Below are 25859 nucleotides of genomic sequence, written 5' to 3' on the forward strand. Positions count from 1 at the left end.
TGGACAGAGACACAACATCCGTCTATCTATCTATCTATCTATCTATCTATCTATCTATCTATCTATCTATCTATCTATCTATCTATCTATCTATCTATCTATCTATCCTGCTATTTCTCCTATTTCTGCATTTCCCTTTTATGTCCCTAAGTGCCGCTGTTGGGTAGTATCAGTAAAATCAGAGCTTTTTTTCTAGTCGAGGTCCTCCCTCGCCATTCTGTTGCTTTATTCGGAGCTAGACTGACAAACCACACTCCCCGTACTCAGTTGTTAACTTGTGACCAAATATTTGGTCCGTTTTCCCACCGTGTTTTTCTTCTCTTTTCCTCATTCAGATATTGTGAACAATTTCGTCACTATGGGTGTTTTTTGTTATTTCGCCGAAAAGAAAATTGTTTCATTGTTGCCGCTGCTTGTCTGCATCTGCGTCGCAGAAATGGCTGTCGGTCAGGTCCGTTATTCTATACCAGAGGAGATGGCGACGGGCTCTGTTGTCGGGAATATAATTCAAGATCTAGGTTTGGATATTAAGCGATTGAAATCTGGGCGTGCTAGGATATTTACCGAGGACGACAGTGAGTACATTGGTCTGAATTCAGAAAAAGGGACTTTAGTAGTGGCTAAAAGGATAGACAGGGAAGAATTATGCAAGCAAGTGTCTCCGTGCTCTCTTCATTTCCAAATAATCCTTGAAAATCCAATGGAGCTACACAGAATCGATGTAGAGATTTTAGATATCAATGACAACGCTCCGTATTTTTCCAAGAAGGAATACAATTTCCAGGTTATTGAATCTGCCTCACCGGGGGCTCGTTATTCCTTAGAGAGTGCCAGTGACCCTGATGTAGCAATGAACACCATTCAAACGTACAAACTCAACCCTTCAGATAATTTCAAACTGAACGTTGTATCTCTTCCCGATGGTACAAAATATATTGAAATGGTTCTTCACACATCGCTTGATAGAGAAAAACAAGAAGAGCATAAATTAACTCTGACAGCATTTGATGGAGGTAATCCTCAGAAATCGGGTTCAGTCAAAATAAACGTCATTGTTCTGGATGCTAACGACAATGCGCCAGTATTCAGCCAGTCCGTTTACAGGGTTACCGTTCCTGAAAACGCACCGAAGGGCGCCGTTATTTTAAGAGTCAGTGCCTCTGATAATGATAAGGGAACAAATGAAGAGATAACATTTTCGTTCTCACAGCATACCAGCAGTGCATCTTCCCTGTTTATTATAGACCCCCACAGCGGAGAAATAAGTGTAACTGGTGTTTTAGATTATGAAAAAGCTAAACATTATGAAATAAACATTGAAGCCACGGACAAAGGGGGCCTTACAGACACAAGCAAGGTGCTAATTGAAGTGACCGACCTAAATGATAATGCCCCTATAATTAGCATCATTTCCCTCTCCAATGCAATACCAGAAGATTCCCCTCTAAATACCGTCATAGCAATGATCAATATTAAAGATTTGGACTCGGGTAAAAATAGTCATGTTAGGTGTTATATTAGCCAAGATTTGCCTTTCAAAATCAAGTCCTCCGCACCTAATTTCTATAGTCTGATATCTGACGATATTTTGGATCGTGAAACAGTACCAGAATATAATATAACTATTACAGCAGTAGATGAGGGTTCCCCGCCTTTTTCCACAAACAAGAGTATTAATTTAAGAATATCGGACGTAAATGACCACGCACCAACGTTCCCGCAACAGTTTTTGACCGCTTTCGTCAATGAAAATAATTCACCTGGTATGTCACTCCTCACCGTCAAAGCCAGCGACATGGACTATGGAAGCAATGCGCGCATTTCGTATTTTCTTGAGGATAGTCAGCTGAATGGGATGTCAGCTTCTGCTTATTTTTCAGTGAATGTAGAGCGGGGGGAGATAGTTGCTGTGCGCTCCTTCGACTATGAGCAAACAAAAGAGTTCCATATTCGCGTAAAAGCGCAAGATGGAGGCTCTCCTCCACTCAGCAGCAACGTGACTGTGAAAATAATGATCCAGGACCAAAACGACAACCCCCCTCAGGTTCTGTACCCAGTCCAGACTGGTGGCTCTCTGGTGGCTGAAATGGTGCCTCGTTCAGCAGATGTGGGCTATCTGGTGACTAAAGTGGTGGCTGTTGATGTGGACTCTGGACAGAATGCCTGGCTCTCCTATAAACTGCAGAAAGCCACAGACAGGGCGCTGTTTGAAGTGGGCTTACAGAATGGAGAAATCAGAACTATCCGCCAAGTCACTGATAAAGATGCTGTAAAGCAAAGACTGACTGTTATAGTGGAGGACAACGGGCAGCCCTCTCGTTCTGCTACAGTCATTGTTAACGTGGCGGTGGCGGACAGCTTCCCTGAAGTGCTGTCGGAGTTCACTGAGTTGACGCACGACAAGGACTACAATGACAACCTGACTTTTTACTTGGTCTTGGCTCTGGCTGTAGTTTCCTTCCTCTTCATCACGTGTTTAGTGGTTATTATATCAGTCAGAATCTACAGGTGGAGACGCGAGAGGTTGTTTTATAAATCCAGCGGGAATCTTCCTGTTATTCCATACTATCCTCCCCTTTACGCAGACGTAAGCGGCACCGGTACGCTGAAGCAGGGGTTCAGTTATGAGGTCTATGGTACTACTGACTCTCGAATGAGTGATGTGAAGAACTCCCGACCCTTCAGCCAAAGCACTATGAGTATTGACCAAAGTGCTACCAGGACAGTTCAAAGGCATAAAACCGAGTCAGAGAATATACCCACGGAGGTGAGGTCATAAATTCCTGAAAATCTATATTCACACACACACACACACACACACACACACACACACACACACACACACACACACACACACACACATATATATATATATATATATATATATATATATATATATACACACACACACACACATTAGTTAGGTCACTGATCAGTCATTATTTTTATTATCTCATACTGTATTTATATCATCAAGTCTACTCAGTTTCAGTCCTTACTGTTCCAAAAGTAGTCTGCAGGTATCTATCTAAGTTAAGATTATAGACAGTTGTTCAGGGGTATAAAAATTAAAAAATGCAATAGGATGGTTCAGAAAATGTGAATTTAAAACTATACTGAATAAATTAGTTCATTAGTTCCCACCACAACTTACTATTTAGACATGCTTAACGGTGGATTTTTTTTTCTTTTCTTTTTTTTCTTGACTGGTATAGTCTACAAGCCTAACAGATACTTTTCAGTTATTTTGAAAATGAATCAGCATTTTTTGTTACTGCACATTCTCTTATGCTGATTCATGCTCGGTACAAAGGGTGAACTTTTGTCTTTGCTTTATGACACTACAGTCATCTTATTGAATTAGTATTTCCATCTTGTTTTCATTGTTTCTTTATCATATTAATTATTTGTTAAATTTGTCATATAGTAGTGCTGGCAAATGTTTGCCTCATCTTGCAGTGAAACTTGATGTTATGTGCTGACGAAACACATAACAATGTGCTTTCCATGTTGAGACCTCTTACTCTGAAAAATGCAAAGAGGAGTTATAATGTGCTGTATGGCTATCAGAGATAGTCTTCTTACTATCTTGCCATAGTAAAATAAAAATAATTCAGGGCTTCATCCCTGCTAAAGCTTTGCTACAGATTGCTCTCACTGCGAAAAACACAACCATGCAGTGGACTACTTTTCAGTGACCTAGTTCCCTTCATAACAGTTTACAGGCGTGGGTTTTGGGCTGCACATGTTACAACAGCAGTTGTGGTTGCAATACAAAAGCCAGGGTGGAATTCCTCTTGAATATAACAAAGTTAGTTCATTCAATTCAATAAATATGATCAAAGAATGATACAGTGTTTTGGGGTTTAACTGTTTAAAATGTACTGCAGGTGTAAAGGGAACAGTCACAATTTATCCTAAGGAGGTTGAGAGGAGATGGAGAGAAAGAGAGAGGCAGGAGGGGGAAGGGAAGAAGCACGTGGTAACCGGCACAGTCTCATCATCCTCTGTGCAGCATTTGTGTTTGTGAAGCACAGCAGCCATTTTGGTCTGCAGCCCTCTTTGTCTGCTGTAAAAAGGTGAAAATAGAAAACTGAAACTATTATGTCAGGCTACATTTAAGTGCACTGTAAGTAACACAGACAGAGAGACTGAAGTATGTAGAAAAAATAAGTAGAAAACCAGCAAAACCATAAAGCTAGAGATAAATGTTGTATAACAAACAACTAGAGGCTGAATCTGACTGAACAACAAATGCAGTTACACAGGACAACTGAACTAAATTATATTGAAATCTAATTAATCTGTAATTAATTATTCAGTATCTTGTGAGCATTACATAGCAACTGAGTGGATTTTCTTCTTTCCACATCATCCTCTGTAAGTTTTTTTTTTTTTTAATATGAAAGCTCTGTGCTGTTTTGGCACAAATAACCCTGTTATTATTGCAGCGCCTGTCATGAGAAAAATAATAACTGACTTTTCTTTTTTCCACATTTGGTGAAAATTAGACTTCACTTTAGATGTAAGGTTCATAGTGCTTTTTTTTAAATATTCTGGTTATTGCATGAGTGGTGACTTACTATTGGCATAACGTAATTAAAGATAATCCTTCAGCAGTTCTGTTTGTTTCATGTTCTCCACTTTTGAATGAAAGTTGTGGATCTTTATTGTCTGGTGTCTATAGTCTGTTTTGTTTTAAATATATATTGTTATTTATATATACTTATATCTTGAGGTCAGGGTTTGTGCATATAAAAATCCAAGTTCAAAAATCTCAAACCATGAGGTTAATTGTGTTAACCCACATACCCTCTGGAAGCAGTCTGCCATTATTATACGCCTACATCTGTGTCTGCTTTACCTGTTTTTAACTGTCTTTACTCCATTATGTCTTTCCTGTTTATGCTGGTGGCATTTTTTACTGAGTGCCATAAATTCTTTTGTCTCCTTAGGGGTCAAAGCTCACAGAAATGTCTTTGCAACCACTTAAATCATTCAACGAGTTTTATACCATTTACTAAATCCGTATGTTCTTTTATCCTTCTCCTTTTTAAGAACCCTCCCTTGAAGCTGCCATCAGCCATTTTAGAACCTTCAAACCTACACAAACCCTTGGTTATTACTTTGTTAAACTTCCTACTAGCCACAAAACTTTAATCACATGCAGAAGCTCTTGGTTCCCACAGATCTAAACTGTTTCTATGTGTCCTGACTTCCTTGCCAGGCTGTCTGGTGAGCAGCTGTGTGCTCATGTTTATGCCTCTGGGGGCTATCAACACATTGTGTGTTGTCTTTGAAGATGAGGATGTATATATTTAAGTCCCCTGTTGTATTTTTTTTACAGTATTGGCCAGATAGCTGAGATATTGGGGACTTATAAGTATGTCATAATATCCTTTGGGCAGACAGTGTAATATATTGAACATGATACTAACAGGGAAAAGATAAAAGCTACAGATCTCTCAAAAATAACGCTTAAAAAACCCAGTGTGGTCTGTCCCTGTGGGAGAGTTCATTTATTGCTTCATGGAAGTATACACCTTTAAAATTTTCAGTATATGGGTAAGAAATTTGAGAAAATATATTAAAAAGCAAGCACACATAAAGTGTACATATATTTATTTTAACCATTCAAATTTAATTATTAACTTAAGTTAAAGTGTGAAATTGTAGCTGGACGCCACTCTTTATCAGTTATTCTGTCTACAGCACTCTTTCATTTTCCTCCTGATCTCGTTTTCTGCATCCCTCCCCTCCCCCTCTCCAGCTGCACCACTCTGCTGCAGAGAGAGGAAAAAAAGACACACAGAGAAAGGAAGAGGAAGATTGCTAAATGTAGGACATTTTGTCCAGTCTATAAAAAGGAATAACAAACCATTGGGTGTCTTTTCATCTCTGTGTTTGGCTGCTATGTTTGTGACAAGAAGAAAAATCTCTTTTGTCCCACTTTTCTGCCAATTGCCAAGAGATTTGTTTGTACCCAGCAGTCTATAAATGTCTGCTTTATCTGAACATGTTATGAGTGTGAATGTGCACGTGTGTGAGAGCATCATTTCCCATCTCCTCTTCTGCTGGCTATTCATCCTCCATATTGTTTTTTCTAGCTCCTTTTTTTGCTATCCCTGTTAGGCTGCAGGAAGCAGGGTGGGATGCAAGTAAAGGAGGTGGGATGTGTTACCATAGCAACAAGCTGACTCACGGGCAGGACTGTACCATTTTTTATGATGCCACAGGGGTTCAGCAGCAGATGTACCCTCTGGTACTTACTGGCTTTTTAGATTTGTGGCTAGAATGAGGAAAGGAAACACCCCTGTTATGGGAAAATAGGTGCAGCATCCTCAGACCTTGGGTGGCTAATGATGGAGAAAGGGGAGGGAGATTGGGCTGTCATGGCTGTTTGTGATATTTTTTCTAATCTGTGCTACCCTGTGTGTTTTCTCACAACCCGTTTCAGCAAAATGTTGTCTCTGATGACTGTAATTCAACTGTGAATGACCCACTGAATGACCTGATTTCTATTTTATTTTTTTTGTATGGCTTTTTAAAAGGAACAACAGCATTTTGGTGTCCTTTTGTCATTTCTTTGTGCACTGGCTGAGCTGTTTTGTGTTTCTAAGCAACACTGATCATGTATTACTTCCTGAAATGTGTTCATATGCATAAATGGCAAGGTTATATAATGTACAGTTTAATGTATAATCCCAGTATAATGAAAAGCAGTTTATGCTTTGCTTTGTCTTAGAAGCTCAGAGCTCCCCCGCTAAGATACTCATCACACATGTCAGATGTGACAAACATGGGGCACAGTGCAAAGAATCTCATTAATATGGCATGGATTTAGCTCGCCATCGCCTTGAGGCCCTCTGCTGTTGTTATGGGGGTAGTGGCAGTTTTTCCACCAGTGCAGTGGTGTGATTTGATTCCTTTGACCTATTATCCCTCAGTAATGATCACACTGGTGTTCCTATTTGGGCTAAAATGGTTGTTGTAGTATCCAAGCATGTATGTGCTTCTGTTGAAAGAGGTTAGCTGATTGTTTTACCTGTAAATTGTTTCATGAATACTGATCAAAATGGATATTTTAGCTAAAACTGCTGTGACAATGGTCTGTTTACTGTTATTACATATCCAACAGAGATTATTTTTATGTTATATCACCTGATTTATTTTCTGTTTTTTACAATAGTATCATCTGTTTTGGTTTTGATTTTTGTTAAACTAACAATATATATATACTTTAAGATTGTATCTGTGAATATCCCTTCTCTCTCCTTCACTTTCATACTCACATTGGATCTTTTTATTAATACATACTTCAGACTCTGAGTATTAGATTGATACCATGTTCCAGTCTTTTATCATTTAAGGTTACAGCCTCCTTAATGCTTAATACTGTTTGAAAATACGGCACTTATTTTTATACATTTTTAAGATGGTATGAGGAAAACTTGTATCATGCTTTGTATTTGTTTTCTTTTTTCTGTCTTTTGATGTTTGGTACAGTACATTGTGATGAGCATTTAATCATATCATTACTTCCCGTGTAGAAATTTAATAGTTTGTGCACACACAGAGCAGATAACACAGTCTATCTGAATAAATAGTTATTACACTGTTATTCACTGCACATCATTATAACACCAGTTTATAATTAGTTAGTTAGTACGATTAGTACTTTATGACTCACCACACTATCTTTTCACCCTGTTTTTTTTGGTTTTTTTTGGGTTTTTTTTGTTTTGTTTTTTGTAATGGTAAGTATGCTGGTTACCGTTCTCCCCACAGCCAAACTCTGGATAAAGACACCAGTCTAACTGATATCTTGTCTCTCTTGTTTTTCTCTTTCATGTTTTCTTTCCACTCATTGCGCTGCGCTGTTCCTGTTTCCTACCTCAATCCTGTCAAATCATGACTCACCAAATAAGGTAAGAAATATTTTTTATTCTTCTTGTACACTATTGCCATCAAAGACATACATCAGTGCAAATTATTCTGATTAAACAAGCAGGACAGAGTACTGATGCACTCACACAGGCACATCTTTTCAATCACATACAAAAACAGACTTTAAACACAAAATGGAACAATAACTTATTTTGCTGCAGTGTCCAAACACCACATAAGCAGATAATCATTCTTTGTTTGTTTGTTTTTGGGGTTTTTTTACAAGCAACACATCTCTTTGCATACCTCACAAAACATTTACCTCCACTGATTCAATCAGGCATCCATGGATGTGGCTTTTGTGACATCTGAGCACGTGTGACGGTGTGACTGGTTTATTGCTTAAGTAGGTTATCAATAAAACATAATTTGATTGTTGACTGGGGGCAAACACTTAATTACATTAATGCGCTCATAATTTAAGATCTCACTATAGATTAGTAAGCCATCAGCTCCGTTATAGATTTTAAAGGCCTCAAAGTGTTTTACATTTAAATAGGATATTTGTGTAAGCTCAGTATCTCTCACTGTAAACAAGTTAATTTGGTTTAAGGAATGTATTAGCAGGGAAGACCAGCTGCTACAGATCTCATGCCAGAATGAAGGTGCACGGATTATGCTGTCCAGTACCAAGAACTTTAGTTACTGGATTGATACTCTGGACCATCAACCACTATATAAATAAGAAACCATTGCATCATAGTGATTAAATAGGATATTGCAATCCAAATGATGAAGAATAGCTCAAGTAATAGGACAATAACCTACTAATGATGGCAATGTCTGTCTGTTTAGAATGATCAATTATCACTAGCTTGTTTTCAGTATTCTATTACCAGAAATTCACTCAAACTTAGTTAGGAGATATCAAAATAAAGATCAATAAACTGTTCTGCTGATTCATGAGGTGTCCTGTTTATGTTGCATTACACAGATAGGTATGGCTTTTATCAAGCCTGCCTTATCCTCCTAGGACCTGGCGTCCACATATTTGGACAACACATTTTGGGTTATTTAGACCAAAATACTCAATTTTGCTCCACAAGGGTCTGATATTCACTTATGAGGACATTATATTGCTGCTGTTCGATCGAAATTTCATACGAATATCCTCATATGTGGATCTAATTTTTCCTAGAAACAAAAATCAGGTAAAAAAAAATATCTGGTAATTCTTTGTCTTTACATTCATCAGGTCCCAATCAGCCCAAATAGCGAAGAGAAATTAAAATTGCATCCCATGAAAGAGTTCGGGTCTTAGGAGGTTATAGAACGCAGGCTTGCCTCTCTTCTGATATAGAAGAGGGTCCAAAGTAAGAGAAATATGCCACAGGGTCACAAACTGTTCCCGCCAAAAGGACTATAAAGTTGTCACAACACCTGCCTACAAATAATTAAAGGTGCTGCTTTACAGTAATGGTATTTACATGACTTAATGCATTAAAAAGCATTATTTTTTTCATGTGGGGTCACATGATCTATCAGAGGGGCATGAATTAATAATATACTCACATATCTCTAAATGTCAGAACAATGCACTGATCAATACAACATGTAAAGGATTTTAGTCATGATTTCTAAATATTAATCATGTTCAAGTCTTCTTTGTTGTCAAATCTGCAGTTGATGGCATGAGTAAAAACAATTCAGCAGCAAATATCTGCATTTATTAATAATCTAGTTAATGTAATCCTGATTAACAAAGGATGAATAAAAATAATATGGTGTTTTAAGAGTGATTATTTAAAAATGGAAAATGGTCTCAGAAACCTGAATATACTGGGCTTTAATAGAATGTGTCTGCAACTCTAAGTATAGAGAAGTTCTGCAATAAGTATAAAAACATACAGTATCATGTTTTGACATAAGGAGAAGTGCCTTGGAAGATTCCACAGATGTATATTATTCACATTTGGTGATTTTTACTTTTTAAAAGTGTAAAGAAATGTTCATATATGTACATCTGAAACTACTATTGAAAATTACATATTATAGTGAACTCCAACTAAACAAAAAAAAACTTTGCATTAAAAACATTTAAGTTCTCAAATAAAAATAAAAACTACACTTCTGAAATAAAACAACTGAGCAGATGTCAGTGTTTTTCTTTTTGTTAAGTTTTTGTTTTTGTTGAAATTTGTCATTACAGTCCGAGATGCATGTGCTTTTTTAAGACTTTGTACATCTACATGCCAGTGAGTCAACTACCTTCAAAAAGTGTTGTATTATATTTGTAATAGTTGTTCTGAATAGCTTAAATCATACCTCTGTTAAATGCCCTCCATATTATTATACTTCAGAAGACTAAAAGCAAGAATGAAGCTACTGAGAACTAAGCTTAAATCTTAAGCTTAAATCAGTAAACAATAAACTGAAAGGAGAAACTTTGGAAACTAACGTAAAATAAATGGAATTGAAAACTTGAACTTTATTTCATTAAGCTACAGTTAGTTAATGTAGATTCATAGTAGTAGGTATACTACTACTGTCATTAGTCTTTCACTGGTATTATTTAATGAAACCTGAGGTAATATTTCCATATTTATATAGTGACTATATAGGAGAGTATCCAGCTTTCCATCCTGTGTGTGATGTAGAAACTGATCCATTGATCAGCATTAGCTGTGTACTGTGTGCTGGACAGTGAACACATGGAATATGGGGATTTTTAAGAGTGATTTCATTTGCAGAACTTTGCTTCCAGTTGTGTAAATCACAATTTCACTTTTAATAAATGTCCTTGCAGATTTGATTCAATAACTTGAATTTACTAGCAGCTTAATACCAACCACAATAATTTAACTTTTGTTGAACAAGAACTGGTTTCAGAATTTTTAAGTTATCTTATGTCTCCGAGCCTTGGTTTTGCCCCATGACTAAATACCATAATATTAATATAACATTTAATACTTTATGTGGCCAGATATTTTTTAAATAAACATCTAACCATACATTTTAAGCTTTTTATTTTACTGTTCTTTCACCTTTTATGTTTATGTTTACATTTATTTATTTATATAGGACATTTTATTACAACAGTAGTGTTAGCCAAAGTGCTGTACAAAGATACAAATTACAGGTTAAAATGACTTAAAATATTGATACTAAGTGACAAGTATCAGATAACATCAATGCCAAATAACAGTTAGCCAAAAAACACACACACATGTAGATAATGTGTGCTGTAAACACACATTATCTACATGTGTGTTTACAGCAGTAAAATTTCATGGGTTGTGCTTGTGACGCAGTCTAGTCCTGTGTATTTTTGTGTACAGCTGAAAAAAATATCGAGTAGGCTGAGGTTTTATTTTCCAGGCCCGTCTTCAGTGGGAGCCTTGTAAGCTGGCTGTCTCTTCAGCAGCATGCAGCAGCAGCAGTTGGCCGCCTGTGTGGCGCTGTCCACACTGGTGGTGCTGAAAATAGCTCCAAAGAGCTCCCCCTCCTCCTTCTCTCTCACACTGACTCTCTACATCTCCCTCTGTCGCCCACTTCTTATTAGAGAACACGACTACTTCCAATACTACAGCTTTACTCTTTCTTGTTTTTCGTATCTGTAGGTATTTTTAATTGATGTGTTTGCAGTTTTTGTTAAGTTTTGTACAATATTTGATATTGAGGGTTGTATTTTAAGCGCATAATGGCTATTTTCAGTAAAGGGATGGCGCACATAGATAGGGATGTCTATAAAAATCTCTAAAATTATTTGTGAATAGTTTTAAGTGTAGTATGAGTGTAGCATGATGCTCGCTCTCTATTAGTGTGTGTGAGAGAGAGAGGATCAGGCTGTGTTCATATGGTGAGACAGAGAGAGAGAGAGAGCGGCTTCCCACGTCATCAACGCTCTCCTCCCCTCGCACTTGCTCTACCGACCTCCATACGGGTATTTTACGTTGGCTGCCGTCAGAATTATTTCTCTGAGGCGTGAGTTACTGTCTGCAGGCTGCACTAGCTTGCTCTGGCCACAGGAAGGCAACGAAGAGCCTTGTCTGCCACAAAAGCTAGTGCATGCAGGCAGGTACATACAGGCAAGATGATTAACAAGAGTAAGATACATGTATCAATGGATTAATGCAAATCATTATATTAATAATTTTGAAGTGATCACTCACTGAGTAGCTCCGATGACGCTATACATATTCATCTATCAGCTATTAATAATAGCATAAAAAGATAGAAATATAATCACTGGATTATGTAGAATTATATTTATAGCCCCCAAAAAACATTGTAAAGATGACTGCAGATGCTGGATATACGGTTTCATTCATAGTAACTAACGATGTTTGATAATGTGTTTAATAATGGGAAATTCGATTATTTTTTTGTGGCTCTTGCTTTTGCGTCACTCCTTTGAAGATGTTCAGTGATGCCATGATTGGTGGAAATAGCTGTACTGCTCCCACCAATGAAATCCCGAGCTGTACAAAGAGATCTACTCCGTCTCACCGAGTAGCATCACCCTCTTAACCGTTACAATGTTCTGCACTGGAGGGGGAGGATGCATATCCAGACACAAAGCATGACTTTCACTGTTATGTCTGAGGACGCATCTACCTTGGATTATAAACCTTCTATACTTAATCGGTCGAAAAGTTGGGACTGGAGTGAAAAGATATGGGATATACTGAACGTGAAATGATGTGGAACAGATTACCGACATGGCAGGTGTTTTTGTGGTGGCATCATTTCTTTCTTTTATGGACTACAATAGACGGACAGACTCGCTACAGCATACCAGAAGAACTGAAACAGGGCTCTGTGGTAGGAAATATAGCCAAAGATTTGGGTTTGGTTGTGTCTGAACTACATAGGCGTAAATTGCGGTTAACCTCGGAAGCTGGTAAGCAGTATTTTAGTGTGGACTTGGGGAAGGGAGAACTGGTGGTCACCGATAGAATAGATAGGGAGGAAATGTGTGGGCAAAAACCATCGTGTTTATTGCCTCTGGAACTAGTTATTGATAACCCTCTACAGCTGCACAGAGTCGAAATTGAAATACAGGACACCAATGATAATTCTCCTAGTTTTCTTACAAAAGAAAAGGTGGTAAAAATTGCAGAGCTGGTAAATCCAGGTGCTCGATTTCCTTTAGAAAGTGCGCAGGATCCCGATGTCGGCGTTAATTCTGTGCGTTCTTACATGCTAACCAAAAACGACAATTTCAAACTGACTGTTAAAAATCACAAGGACGGAAGGAAGATCCCTGAATTAGTGCTTGAAAAACCTCTTGATCGAGAAAAGATGCCTGTACATAATCTCATCCTCACCGCTGTAGATGGTGGAGATCCGGTGCGTTCAGGGACATCTGAAATTACAGTTATAGTACTTGACATCAATGACAATGCGCCCCAGTTTGAAAAACAAGTGTATGAGACTAATGTTAGTGAGAAAGCAACACCCGGGACTGAAATACTGCACGTTAAGGCCACGGATGCAGACGAAGGAGTAAATGGAGAAATCGAATATTTTTTTGCAGAACAAACATCGGATTTGATTTTATCGTTATTTGCCATTGAATCTTCTACTGGAACTATAGTTGTTAGAGGAAATTTAGACCATGAAACAAACTCTTTACATAGATTTGATATTACTGCCAAAGACAAAGGAAATCCTCAGATGGATGGGCACTGTGGGATCGAAATTAAAATACTTGACATTAACGACAATAATCCTGAAATCATTGTTACATCTTTAACATCGCCTGTTCCAGAAGACTCTGCAGTAGGGACAGTTATTGCATTAATAAGTGCAAAAGACCCAGATTCTGGTGACAATGGCAAAGTTTTACTGACCTTATCCCCCAAATCTCCCTTTAAGTTAAACCCTTCCGTTTCTAACCATTATTCATTAGTGACAAATGGGCGACTTGACCGTGAAAAAAACGCCCAATATAGAGTTAAAATAAGTGCTTCTGACTCAGGAAACCCCGCATTAACAAGTGAAAAAATAATACTCGTTGAATTGTCAGATGTAAATGACAACCCACCAATTTTCTCCAAGCCCTCTTATCTCATTTATGTAAAAGAAAACCATCCTCCTGGGAAAATTTTGTGCTCTGTGTCCGCAACTGATCCTGATGCCGGTGAAAACGCAAAGGTCTCTTACTCTATACTGGACTCTAAAGTGCAGGATGTTTCTGTCTCATCGTATGTTTACATTAACTCAGATAACGGCAGCATCTACAGCATGCACTCGTTCGACTATGAGAAACTGAAGGTGTTTCAGATTCAGGTCCAGGCAAAGGATCAGGGCTCTCCGTCTCTCAGCAGCAACGCCACTGTCCATGTTTTTATCCTGGACCAGAACGACAATGCCCCCGCTGTTATTTACCCCTCCTCCGCTGCCATGGGCTCCCTCTCTCATCAGAGGATGCCTCGCTCCGCGAAAGCGGGTCACCTGGTTACCAAGGTGACAGCCGTGGACGCTGACTCGGGCCATAACGCCTGGATCTCCTACAGACTGGCGGAGGCCACAGACGCCTCTCTCTTCACTGTCAATCTGTACACAGGGGAGGTGAGGACTAAACGCGCTGTGTCCGAGCAGGACGACTCCTCTCAGAGGCTGCTTATAGAGATCAAGGACGACGGGGAACCGATCCAGTCCTCCACAGTCACGGTGTCCATCATACTGGAGGACGGCCTCCATGAGCCCATCTCAGACCTCCGACATAAAGCGGCCGAGCCCAGCAAGAAAACTGGGAGAATCACCCTTTATTTGATTCTCTCTCTGGCCTCGGTGTCCGTGCTGTCTCTGGTCACTTTCCTCATCTTAGCGGTTAAATGCATCAGGAACAGCAGGAGCAGCAGCACGTGCTGCATGAGACGGACTGACTCTGATGATTACAAGAACCCCAACAGAAACCTGCAAATTCAGCTCAACACTGATGGACCTATAAAATACGTGGAGGTCCTGGGAGGAGACATGCTGTCTCAGAGTCAGTCCTTCAGGTCCTGTATGTCTCCAATGTCAGAGTACAGCGATTTCACTCTGATTAAACCCAGCAGCACCACAGACTTTAAGGAGGTGATCAGTGTTCTGGATGCGTCTTTACCCGACAGCACCTGGACCTTTGAGAGCCAGCAGGTGAGCATAGAGTATTAAAAGATGTGATAAGTAAAAATTTGAAATATCACTGAATTTAAGTTAAGTTTTGAATGAGTAAATAGCTTCTTGCAAACTTATAGACTGTACCAAATATTGTAGAAAACCAACGGTGATTTGTTTTTTCAGTCTACTAGCAACATTAGATGTAGGCTATGAGTTCTTTTGAACAGAATATGGATAATGCAAATCTAATATTCGTGGTTAGAGTAAACTCTTTCAATAAACCCTTAACAGTGCACAAAAGCTCTTCCAAATTGTTCGACGCTTATTGGAATGCATGCCCTGTTTGAAACACAAATACATTTTACACGTGGCACATGTGGTACAGACATGCAGTTAAATGGGATGCCCATTAATTACACATCTTCCACTGAATATCGTTGACTGGATTAATTGATAATGGAATAGTAGAAAAGCAACGGTGATTTTCTTTTTCAATCTACTGGCAATGTTAGATGTAGGCTCAGAGTTCTTTTGAGCACAAATATAGATAACAAAACGCAAGCGAGCAGATAACAATATATTTTAAGGTTTCCATAATTAAATTTTTATTCCCATCTATTATTCGTTGTTAAAGTCTTTCAATAAACCTGGAACAGTGCACAAAGGCACTTCCAAATAGTTCAGCACCACGAAGGTGGACAGCGACTCTTACTGGAACGCAAGCTCTGTTTAAAAAAAAAAGAATGTAGTTAAATGGGATGTCTATCGAATAAATGTCTTTCTCTAAATTATTTTATGGGATTAATTAATTAGGTTATTGTGAGGGAAAATGTTATTCTTATATTAAGTTTATAAGACTGGCTTTGTTTTTTCATTCTTACATCCAGTCATTCATCCAGTTATTCATTCATTGATGATATCGCATGCTTGCTTTACATTCTGTCAAGTCCAGTAATTCGTGATTATTGCCTGTGATCAAAGTGAATCCACAGAGAGAGAGAGGACAGATGCTGTGACATGAAGAGTGTCGATCGGGTTCCTTCTTATTGGATGACAGAGGTGGATGATGCGCACCAATAGGATTCAGAACTGTACAAAGCAATCTAGTCCCTGCCCCCATTCATTCTCGGTACTCGAACACTTACAATGAAGAGAGGCAGAGGACTGAAGGAGTAATGCGCTCATTTTTTATAATGTTACGGTTTTATATGTGTCCTCAATAATAAGTGGGAATGGTTCTATGGGAATCATACCTGCGATGATGGATTTACGAATTTTTCAGTGCATTATGTCAATTGGAATTAATCTTTTATAACGGACCAAGGATGACAAAGAGAAAGGGATGTCGAGACTGGAGATGGCTGGCTCTTTGGTGGCATCATTTCTTTCTCTTGTGGAGTACAATAGACGGACAAACTCGTTACAGCATCACAGAGGAACTAAAACAGGGCTCTGTGGTAGGAAATCTTGCCAAAGATCTGGGTTTAGGAGTATCTGAAATTTTTGACCGTAAGCTGCGCGTCGCCTCCGAGGCTGGTGAGCAGTATTTCAGCGTGGATGCGGGGAAGGGCGAGCTCGTGGTGAATGACAGAATAGACAGAGAGGCTTTATGTGGACAAAGCGCCAGCTGTGTGTTACCTCTGCAGGTTGTAATTGAAGACCCGCTACAACTTTTTCGAGTTGAAGTCGATATTCAAGACATTAATGATAATGCACCGAAATTTCCATCGAATGAAATTACATTGGAAATTGCAGAATCGACAGTTGTGGGGGTTCATTTTCCACTAGAAAGCGCAATAGATCCGGATGTTGGCAGTAATTCCCTGAAGTCATATACTCTTAGTAAAGACGAATGTTTTAGTATTAGAGTGAAAGAGGTTGCTGGTGGAAGGAAGGTCCCTGAATTGATTTTAGCAAAAGTTTTAGACAGAGAAAAGAAGGCTGTTCACAAGCTTCTTTTGACCGCTCTGGATGGAGGAAGCCCGGTAAGATCTGGGACTGCACAGATAACTATTAGTGTTCTTGACAATAACGATAATGTTCCCGCTTTCGAAAAAACGTCATATAAAGTATCTGTTAGTGAAAATGCTGTAGAAGGTGCGTTAATAGTACAAACAAAAGCGACAGACATGGATGATGGCCAAAACGGTGAGATTGAATATTCGTTTGGAGCACACACATCAGATGCAATGATGTCTATTTTCATTATCGATCATATATCTGGAACCATATTTCTTAAAGGAAAGTTAGATTTCGAAGCAAATGCAAATTATGAATTAGACATAAGTGCGAAAGATAAAGGCACTCCGAGAATGGAGGGGCATTGTACTGTTCATGTGGAAGTTATAGACGTCAATGACAACGCGCCAGAAATTATGCTTACCTCTCATCCTAAGCCGGTGCGAGAAGACTCCCCAAATGGAACAGTCGTGGCATTAATCAGTGCAAGAGATCTTGACTCTGGTGATAATGGTAAAGTAAGATTACAGCTCCCTAAAACCTCTCAATTTGCCCTGAAACCTTCTTTTTCCCATAATTACGCACTGGTTACCAGCGGTCCTTTAGACCGAGAAAAAGTCTCGGAATATAATATAGAAATTACAGCCACTGATTCAGGCTCTCCTCCTCTGTCCAGTAAGAAAATCATACCTGTCACTGTCACTGATGTTAATGACAACCCTCCTGTATTCACTCAACGAAATTATAATGTGTATTTAAAAGAGAATGGAGTGCCAGGCTCTATCCTGTACTCAATATCAGCATCTGACCTGGATTTTGGTGAAAACGCAAAGGTCTCTTACTCTATACTGGACTCTAAAGTGCAGGACGTTTCTGTCTCATCGTATGTTTACATTAACTCAGATAACGGCAGCATCTACAGCATGCACTCGTTTGACTATGAGAAACTGAAGGTGTTTCAGATTCAGGTCCAGGCAAAGGATCAGGGCTCTCCGTCTCTCAGCAGCAACGCCACTGTCCATGTTTTTATCCTGGACCAGAACGACAATGCCCCCGCTGTTATTTACCCCTCCTCCGCTGCCATGGGCTCCCTCTCTCATCAGAGGATGCCTCGCTCCGCGAAAGCGGGTCACCTGGTTACCAAGGTGACGGCCGTGGACGCTGACTCGGGCCATAACGCCTGGATCTCCTACAGACTGGCGGAGGCCACAGACGCCTCTCTCTTCACCGTCAATCTGTACACAGGGGAGGTGAGGACTAAACGCGCTGTGTCCGAGCAGGACGACTCCTCTCAGAGGCTGCTTATAGAGATCAAGGACGACGGGGAACCGATCCAGTCCTCCACAGTCACGGTGTCCATCATACTGGAGGACGGCCTCCATGAGCCCATCTCAGACCTCCGACATAAAGCGGCCGAGCCCAGCAAGAAAACTGGGAGAATCACCCTTTATTTGATTCTCTCTCTGGCCTCGGTGTCCGTGCTGTCTCTGGTCACTTTCCTCATCTTAGCGGTTAAATGCATCAGGAACAGCAGGAGCAGCAGCACGTGCTGCATGAGACGGACTGACTCTGATGATTACAAGAACCCAAACAGAAACCTGCAAATTCAGCTCAACACTGATGGACCTATAAAGTACGTGGAGGTCCTGGGAGGAGACATGCTGTCTCAGAGTCAGTCCTTCAGGTCCTGTATGTCTCCAATGTCAGAGTACAGCGATTTCACTCTGATTAAACCCAGCAGCACCACAGACTTTAAGGAGGTGATCAGTGTCCTGGATGCGTCTTTGCCCGACAGCACCTGGACCTTTGAGAGCCAGCAGGTGAGAAGAAAATGAAATACTTTTTTCTCATAATCTTTAAAACCTCACCATTTGAAGTCTGTACCATCAAAGCAGTTGATTTGATATGATGTTTTAAGTGGTTCAAAGAAAAATCGTATGCTTATATATTTGTCATGATATATTTTTTTTTCTTCACAAGACTGAAATACAAGCACATTCTTTAGACAGAGCTGTCTGAGTATTATGCACATATCGAAACCATGCGAACTGCTAATAACTTTTAATCCTCATAGGATATTTGACATATTTCAGTATTAGAGTTGTTGAATACTCAGCGCGATTTGACTGTTTGGATGTTCGATATAGGACAGTGACAAGCAATTGAACAGCTTCACAAACAGTGCAAAAAGATGTACGTTTGTTTTCAGAATACAGCAGTGGTACATGTTTCAATTTAATCTAACATTTTACTGTAGTGAATATTATATTTAATGTTATTTCTTAGGTTTAATTTTTAAACAACTTGCCAATTTAAAGTTAATGTTATTGTAGAAACTGCAATATAAATTAAATAAGATTAATTATTGTAAGAACGCGTTAAAATAAGAAGAAAGGTGCGTATTTTTGAGTCAACTGTTCAGTATTGTTGAATTTTTCATCTGTGAGCACCCGTGTGTGTGTTCTGTGTTATAGTCTTTGTGCTGGGTCTATAATATGTCTTTCCCTTTCGTATTGGATGCGGGGTCAGTGTTGTGAGCCAATAGCATGGGAGGCTGTACAAAGAGATCTACTCCCTCCCCCATCCATCCTGCTCACTATAGCCAGTGCTTCTAGCGCGGGATGAGAAAAGGATGCGTTTAAACACTGGGATTAAATAATATACCATTATTACACTTCTCATGATGTATGAACGACTATTTATTTCGCGTTCCACGAGTGCCTCGTTTATGGATTTCTCACCAGTCTGTTTTTTTTCTAAATGATGTTTCCATGGGGAATAACGCTGAATTCTAGCGGATCGAGGATGACAAAGAGAATGGGATACAGAGACTGGAGATGGCTGGCGCTTTGGTGGCATTATGTGTTCTTTCTCTTGTGGAGTACAGTAAACGGACAGACTCGCTACAGTATCCCAGAAGAGCTGGAAAGAGGCTCCTTGGTTGGAAATCTTGCTAAAGATTTGGGTTTAGGACTGTCAGATATTTTTAACCGTAATCTACGTGTCGCCTCTGAGGCTGGTGAGCAGTATTTCAGCGTGGATGCGGGGAAGGGTGAGCTTTTAGTGAATGACAGAATAGACAGAGAGGCATTGTGTGGACAAAGCGCCAGCTGTGTGTTACCTCTGCAGGTTGTTATAGAAAATCCGCTACAGTTACACCGGATCGAAGTGGAAATTAGAGACGTAAATGACAATGCCCCTAGTTTTCTCAAAAGTGATCACATAATTGAAATAGCCGAATCCACAGCTGTAGGTGTTCGTTTTCCCTTAGAGATGGCAGTGGATCCCGACGTAGGGAGCAATGGATTAAAAACATACACACTAAGTAAAGATGAGTGCTTCAGTCTAAAAGTTAAAGAAATTGAAAATGGAGGGAAAATACCCGAATTAGTATTGAATAACTCTTTAGATCGCGAGAAAAAATCCACTCACAATTTATTTCTTACTGCCATAGACGGAGGTAATCCTGTCAAGACCGGAACTTCCAAAATAATTATAACTGTGCTTGACTTCAATGACAATGTGCCATTATTCGAAAACAGTTTTTATAAAATCGCTGTTGAAGAAAACATTGCAAATGGTTCTTTTGTTATTACAACAAAAGCAACAGACATAGATGAGGGTCCGAATGGAGACATTGAGTACTCGCTTGGTGTACACACACCGCCATCAGTGGTCTCGTTGTTTTATATTGATGCTATAAGCGGGGATATATATCTTAAACAGCAATTAGACCACGAAACTCAGACATCATATCGTATAGATATTAGTGCAACAGATAAAGGCTTCCCTAAAATGGAGGGTCGCTGTACTGTCCAGGTGGATGTATTAGACGTAAATGATAACGCACCAGAAATTGTACTCACTTCAAAATCAACTTCTGTGCCCGAAGACTCTCGCAGCGGCACTGTGGTGGCTTTGCTCAGCGTTCGTGACCTCGATTCCGGTGATAATGGCAAAGTCACGTTACAACTTCCCAAAACGTCTCCATTCACTCTGAAACCTTCGTTTTCTAATAATTACGCACTGGTTACCAACGGTCCTTTAGACCGAGAGAGATGTTCAGAGTATAATATAGAAATCAAAGCCACTGATTCAGGCTCTCCTCCTCTGTCCAGTAAGAAAATCATACCTGTCACTATCACTGATGTTAATGACAATGCTCCTGTATTCACTCAGAAAACCTATAATGTGTATTTAAAAGAGAATGGAGTACCAGGCTCTATCCTGTACTCAGTATCAGCATCTGACATGGATTTCGGTGAAAACGCAAAGGTCTCTTACTCTATACTGGACTCTAAAGTGCAGGACGTTTCTGTCTCATCGTATGTTTACATTAACTCAGATAACGGCAGCATCTACAGCATGCACTCGTTTGACTATGAGAAACTGAAGGTGTTTCAGATTCAGGTCCAGGCAAAGGATCAGGGCTCTCCGTCTCTCAGCAGCAACGCCACTGTCCATGTTTTTATCCTGGACCAGAACGACAATGCCCCCGCTGTTATTTACCCCTCCTCCGCTGCCATGGGCTCCCTCTCTCATCAGAGGATGCCTCGCTCCGCGAAAGCGGGTCACCTGGTTACCAAGGTGACGGCCGTGGACGCTGACTCGGGCCATAACGCCTGGATCTCCTACAGACTGGCGGAGGCCACAGACGCCTCTCTCTTCACTGTCAATCTGTACACAGGGGAGGTGAGGACTAAACGCGCTGTGTCCGAGCAAGACGACTCCTCTCAGAGGCTGCTTATAGAGATCAAGGACGACGGGGAACCGATCCAGTCCTCCACAGTCACGGTGTCCATCATGCTGGAGGACGGCCTCCATGAGCCCATCTTAGACCTCCGACATAAAGCGGCCGAGCCCAGCAAGAAAACTGGGAGAATCACCCTTTATTTGATTCTCTCTCTGGCCTCGGTGTCCGTGCTGTCTCTGGTCACTTTCCTCATCTTAGCGGTTAAATGCATCAGGAACAGCAGGAGCAGCAGTACGTGCTGCATGAGACGGACTGACTCTGATGATTACAAGAACCCCAACAGAAACCTGCAAATTCAGCTCAACACTGATGGACCTATAAAATACGTGGAGGTCCTGGGAGGAGACATGCTGTCTCAGAGTCAGTCCTTCAGGTCCTGTATGTCTCCGATGTCAGAGTACAGCGATTTTACTCTGATTAAACCCAGCAGCACCACAGACTTTAAGGAGGTGATCAGTGTCCTGGATGCTTCTTTGCCCGACAGCACCTGGACCTTTGAGAGCCAGCAGGTGAGCATAGAATACTAAAAGAAGTGATAAGTAAAAATTTAAAAGATCACTGATTGTGCCGCAGCAGAATTAAAAAAAAAAAGAGTCATGTTTTACTTACAAGTTTTGAATGAGTAAATAGCTTCTTGTAAACTTATAGACTGTACTAAGTAGTGTAGAAAACCAACGGTGATTTTTTTTTTCAGTCTACTGGCAACATTAGATGTTGGCTTTGAGTTCTTTTGAGCAGAATATAGATAATAAAGCCGCATGCGGGCAGACAACAATTTGTTTTAAGGTTTGCATATTTAAATGACACACTGGGTTTTATTTCCATCTAACATTCGTGATTAGATTAAAGTCTTTCAGTAAACCCTCTACAGTGCACAAAGGCTCTTCCAAATTGTTCAGCACCGCGAAGGTGGACAGCGACGCTTATTGGAATGCATGCTCTGTTTGAAACACACATACATTTTACACGTGGCACATGCAGACATGCAGTTAAATGGGATGCCCATTATTTACACATCTTCCACTAAATTTCGTTGACTGGATTAATTAATAATGGAATAGCGAAATAAAAAATATTTAGTATATTAAGTGATTTATTAGTTAGTGGGATAATATGCTTTGCATTGCGTGAAGTCCAGTAATTCGTGATTACTGCCTGTGATCAAAGTGAATCCGGAGAGAGAAAATAGATGCTGTGCCTTTAAGAGTGTCGATTGGTTTCCTTCTTATTGGACGGCAGAGATGGCTGATGGGCACCAATAGGATTCAGAACTGTACAAAGCAATCTAGTCCCTGCCCCCATTCATCCTCGGTACTCGAACACTTACAATGAAGAGGGGCAGAGGACCGAAGGAGCAATGCGCTCATATTTTATAATGTTACGGTTTTATATGTGTCCTCAATAATATGTGGGAATGGTTCTATGGGAATCATACCTGCGATGATGGATTTCAGAATTTTTCAGTGCATTATGTCAATTGGAATTAATCTTTTATAACGGACCAAGGATGACAAAGAGAAAGGGATGTCGAGACTGGAGATGGCTGGTGCTTTGGTGGCATCATTTCTTTCTCTTGTGGAGTACAATAGACGGACAAACTCGTTACAGCATTCCAGAAGAACTAAAACAGGGCTCTGTGGTAGGAAATCTTGCCAAAGATTTGGGCTTGGGATTATCTGAAATTTTTGACCGTAAACTGCGTGTTGCCTCCGATGCCGGTAAGCAGTATTTCAGCATGGATGCGGGGAAGGGCGAGCTCGTGGTGAATGACAGAATAGACAGAGAGGCTTTGTGTGGACAAAGCGCCAGCTGTGTGTTACCTCTGCAAGTAGTTGTTGAAAATCCTTTACAGTCTCATCGAATTGAGGTGGAAATAAGAGACATAAATGACAATGCTCCTAGTTTTCTTACCCAAGAAATTAATCTTAAAATACCAGAGTCAGTTGGTCCCGGCAGACGTTTTCCTTTAGAAAATGCAGAGGACCCCGATGTTGGGAGCAATTCTTTGAAAACGTATACTTTAAGCAAAAACGATCATTTTTCATTGAAATTCAAGGACACAAAGAGTGGTAAAGCTGTCCCAGAATTAGTGTTAGAGAAACCCTTAGACCGCGAGAAAAATGCTTTCCATCAGCTGCTGTTGACAGCTTTAGATGGAGGAACCCCAGTCACATCGGGAACATGTAAAATCACAATTACTGTACTTGATAATAATGATAACTTTCCAGTGTTTAGTGAAAACGAGTACAAGGTTGTTCTAAAGGAGAATATCACCACCGGGACGTTTCTAGTTAAACTTACAGCAACAGACGCCGACGATGGGCTTAATGGTGAAGTTAGATATTCTTTCGGGTCCCGCACTCCTGACTCGGTGTTATCAACATTTGCAATCAATGTGGAAACAGGAGAAATTATATTAAAGGGCCCATTAGATTATGAAAGTAATAAATATTACCTTATTGATATAACTGCTAAAGACAGAGGGGTTCCCGAAATGGAGGGTCACAGTCGTGTGCAGCTGGACATAGAGGATATAAACGATAACGCTCCGGAGATTGTGCTAACTTCGGGTCCTAGTCCTGTACCCGAGGACGCACGGAGTGGCACAGTCGTGGCACTGATCAGTGCAAGAGACCTGGACTCCGGTGAAAATGGCAAAGTGACCTTACATCTTTCCAAAAGTTCCCCGTTCGCTCTGAAACCTTCGTTTTCTAATAATTATGAATTGATTACAAGCGGTTCTTTAGACCGAGAGAGATCCTCAGAGTATAATATAGAAATCAAAGCCACTGATTCAGGCTCTCCCCCTCTGTCCAGTAAGAAAATCATACCGGTCACTATCACTGATGTTAATGACAATGCTCCTGTATTCACTCAGAAGACCTATAATGTGTATTTAAAAGAGAATGGAGTACCAGGCTCTATCCTGTACTCAGTATCAGCATCTGACCTGGATTTTGGTGAAAACGCAAAGGTCTCTTACTCTATACTGGACTCTAAAGTGCAGGACGTTTCTGTCTCATCGTATGTTTACATTAACTCAGATAACGGCAGCATCTACAGCATGCACTCGTTTGACTATGAGAAACTGAAGGTGTTTCGGATTCAGGTCCAGGCAAAGGATCAGGGCTCTCCGTCTCTCAGCAGCAACGCCACTGTCCATGTTTTTATCCTGGACCAGAACGACAATGCCCCCGCTGTTATTTACCCTTCCTCCGCTGCCATGGGCTCCCTCTCTCATCAGAGGATGCCTCGCTCCGCGAAAGCGGGTCACCTGGTTACCAAGGTGACGGCCGTGGACGCTGACTCGGGCCATAACGCCTGGATCTCCTACAGACTGGCGGAGGCCACAGACGCCTCTCTCTTCACTGTCAATCTGTACACAGGGGAGGTGAGGACTAAACGCGCTGTGTCCGAGCAGGACGACTCCTCTCAGAGGCTGCTTATAGAGATCAAGGACGACGGGGAACCGATCCAGTCCTCCACAGTCACGGTGTCTATCATACTGGAGGACGGCCTCCATGAGCCCATCTCAGACCTCCGACATAAAGCGGCCGAGCCCAGCAAGAAAACTGGGAGAATCACCCTTTATTTGATTCTCTCTCTGGCCTCGGTGTCCGTGCTGTCTCTGGTCACTTTCCTCATCTTAGCGGTTAAATGCATCAGGAACAGCAGTAGCAGCAGCACGTGCTGCATGAGACGGACCGACTCTGATGATTACAAGAACCCCAACAGAAACCTGCAAATTCAGCTCAACACTGATGGACCTATAAAGTACGTGGAGGTCCTGGGAGGAGACATGCTGTCTCAGAGTCAGTCCTTCAGGTCCTGTATGTCTCCGATGTCAGAGTACAGCGATTTCACTCTGATTAAACCCAGCAGCACCACAGACTTTAAGGAGGTGATCAGTGTTCTGGATGCTTCTTTACCTGACAGCACCTGGACCTTTGAGAGCCAGCAGGTGAGCAGAAAACAGCAGATATTCAGTGAAATGTGTTAGGTCACTGTTGAATATATAATTTAAATTGTGAACTATATTTATCGACTTGTTGCAGGACAATATTGCGATAAGCTGTTGTTATTATTTATATTATTAGTAGGAGTATTAATAGTAATAGTAGTAGCTTTACATCTATGATTTTATTTCAAC

General features: G+C 40.5%; 1 protein-coding gene and 2 pseudogenes across 41 annotated transcripts in view; all 3 read left to right on the plus strand.

Annotated features, from left to right (window-relative positions):
* The window catches only part of LOC146582303 (protocadherin gamma-C5-like), a 292403-nt gene that overhangs the window by 233367 nt on the left and 33177 nt on the right, over positions 1–25859 (plus strand). For 4 of the 41 annotated variants that reach the window (XM_085294531.1, XM_085294541.1, XM_085294636.1 and 1 more), the window contains exon 1: positions 12444–15033. The exons of 33 other annotated variants lie outside the window; for them this stretch is intronic. In XM_085294531.1, coding sequence (XP_085150657.1) covers positions 12565–15033 — 2469 coding nt within the window. In that variant the 5' untranslated portion in view covers positions 12444–12564. Of the gene's footprint in view, positions 1–5; positions 2768–12443; positions 15034–16064; positions 18777–25859 lie in introns of those variants that run through there. 4 more of the 41 variants (XM_085294671.1, XM_085294856.1, XM_085294598.1 and 1 more) reach the window with 4 other exon arrangements.
* On the plus strand, positions 19493–22380 carry LOC146582325 (protocadherin gamma-C5 pseudogene; annotated as a pseudogene).
* Positions 22671–25709, plus strand: LOC146582326 (protocadherin gamma-C5 pseudogene; annotated as a pseudogene).

Source organism: Mchenga conophoros, linkage group LG2 (genome assembly GCF_057382185.1).
Source record: "Mchenga conophoros isolate Kocher_MC1m ecotype Shallow Benthic linkage group LG2, M_conophoros_male_GT1.1, whole genome shotgun sequence".
Lineage (NCBI taxonomy): Eukaryota > Metazoa > Chordata > Actinopteri > Cichliformes > Cichlidae > Mchenga > Mchenga conophoros.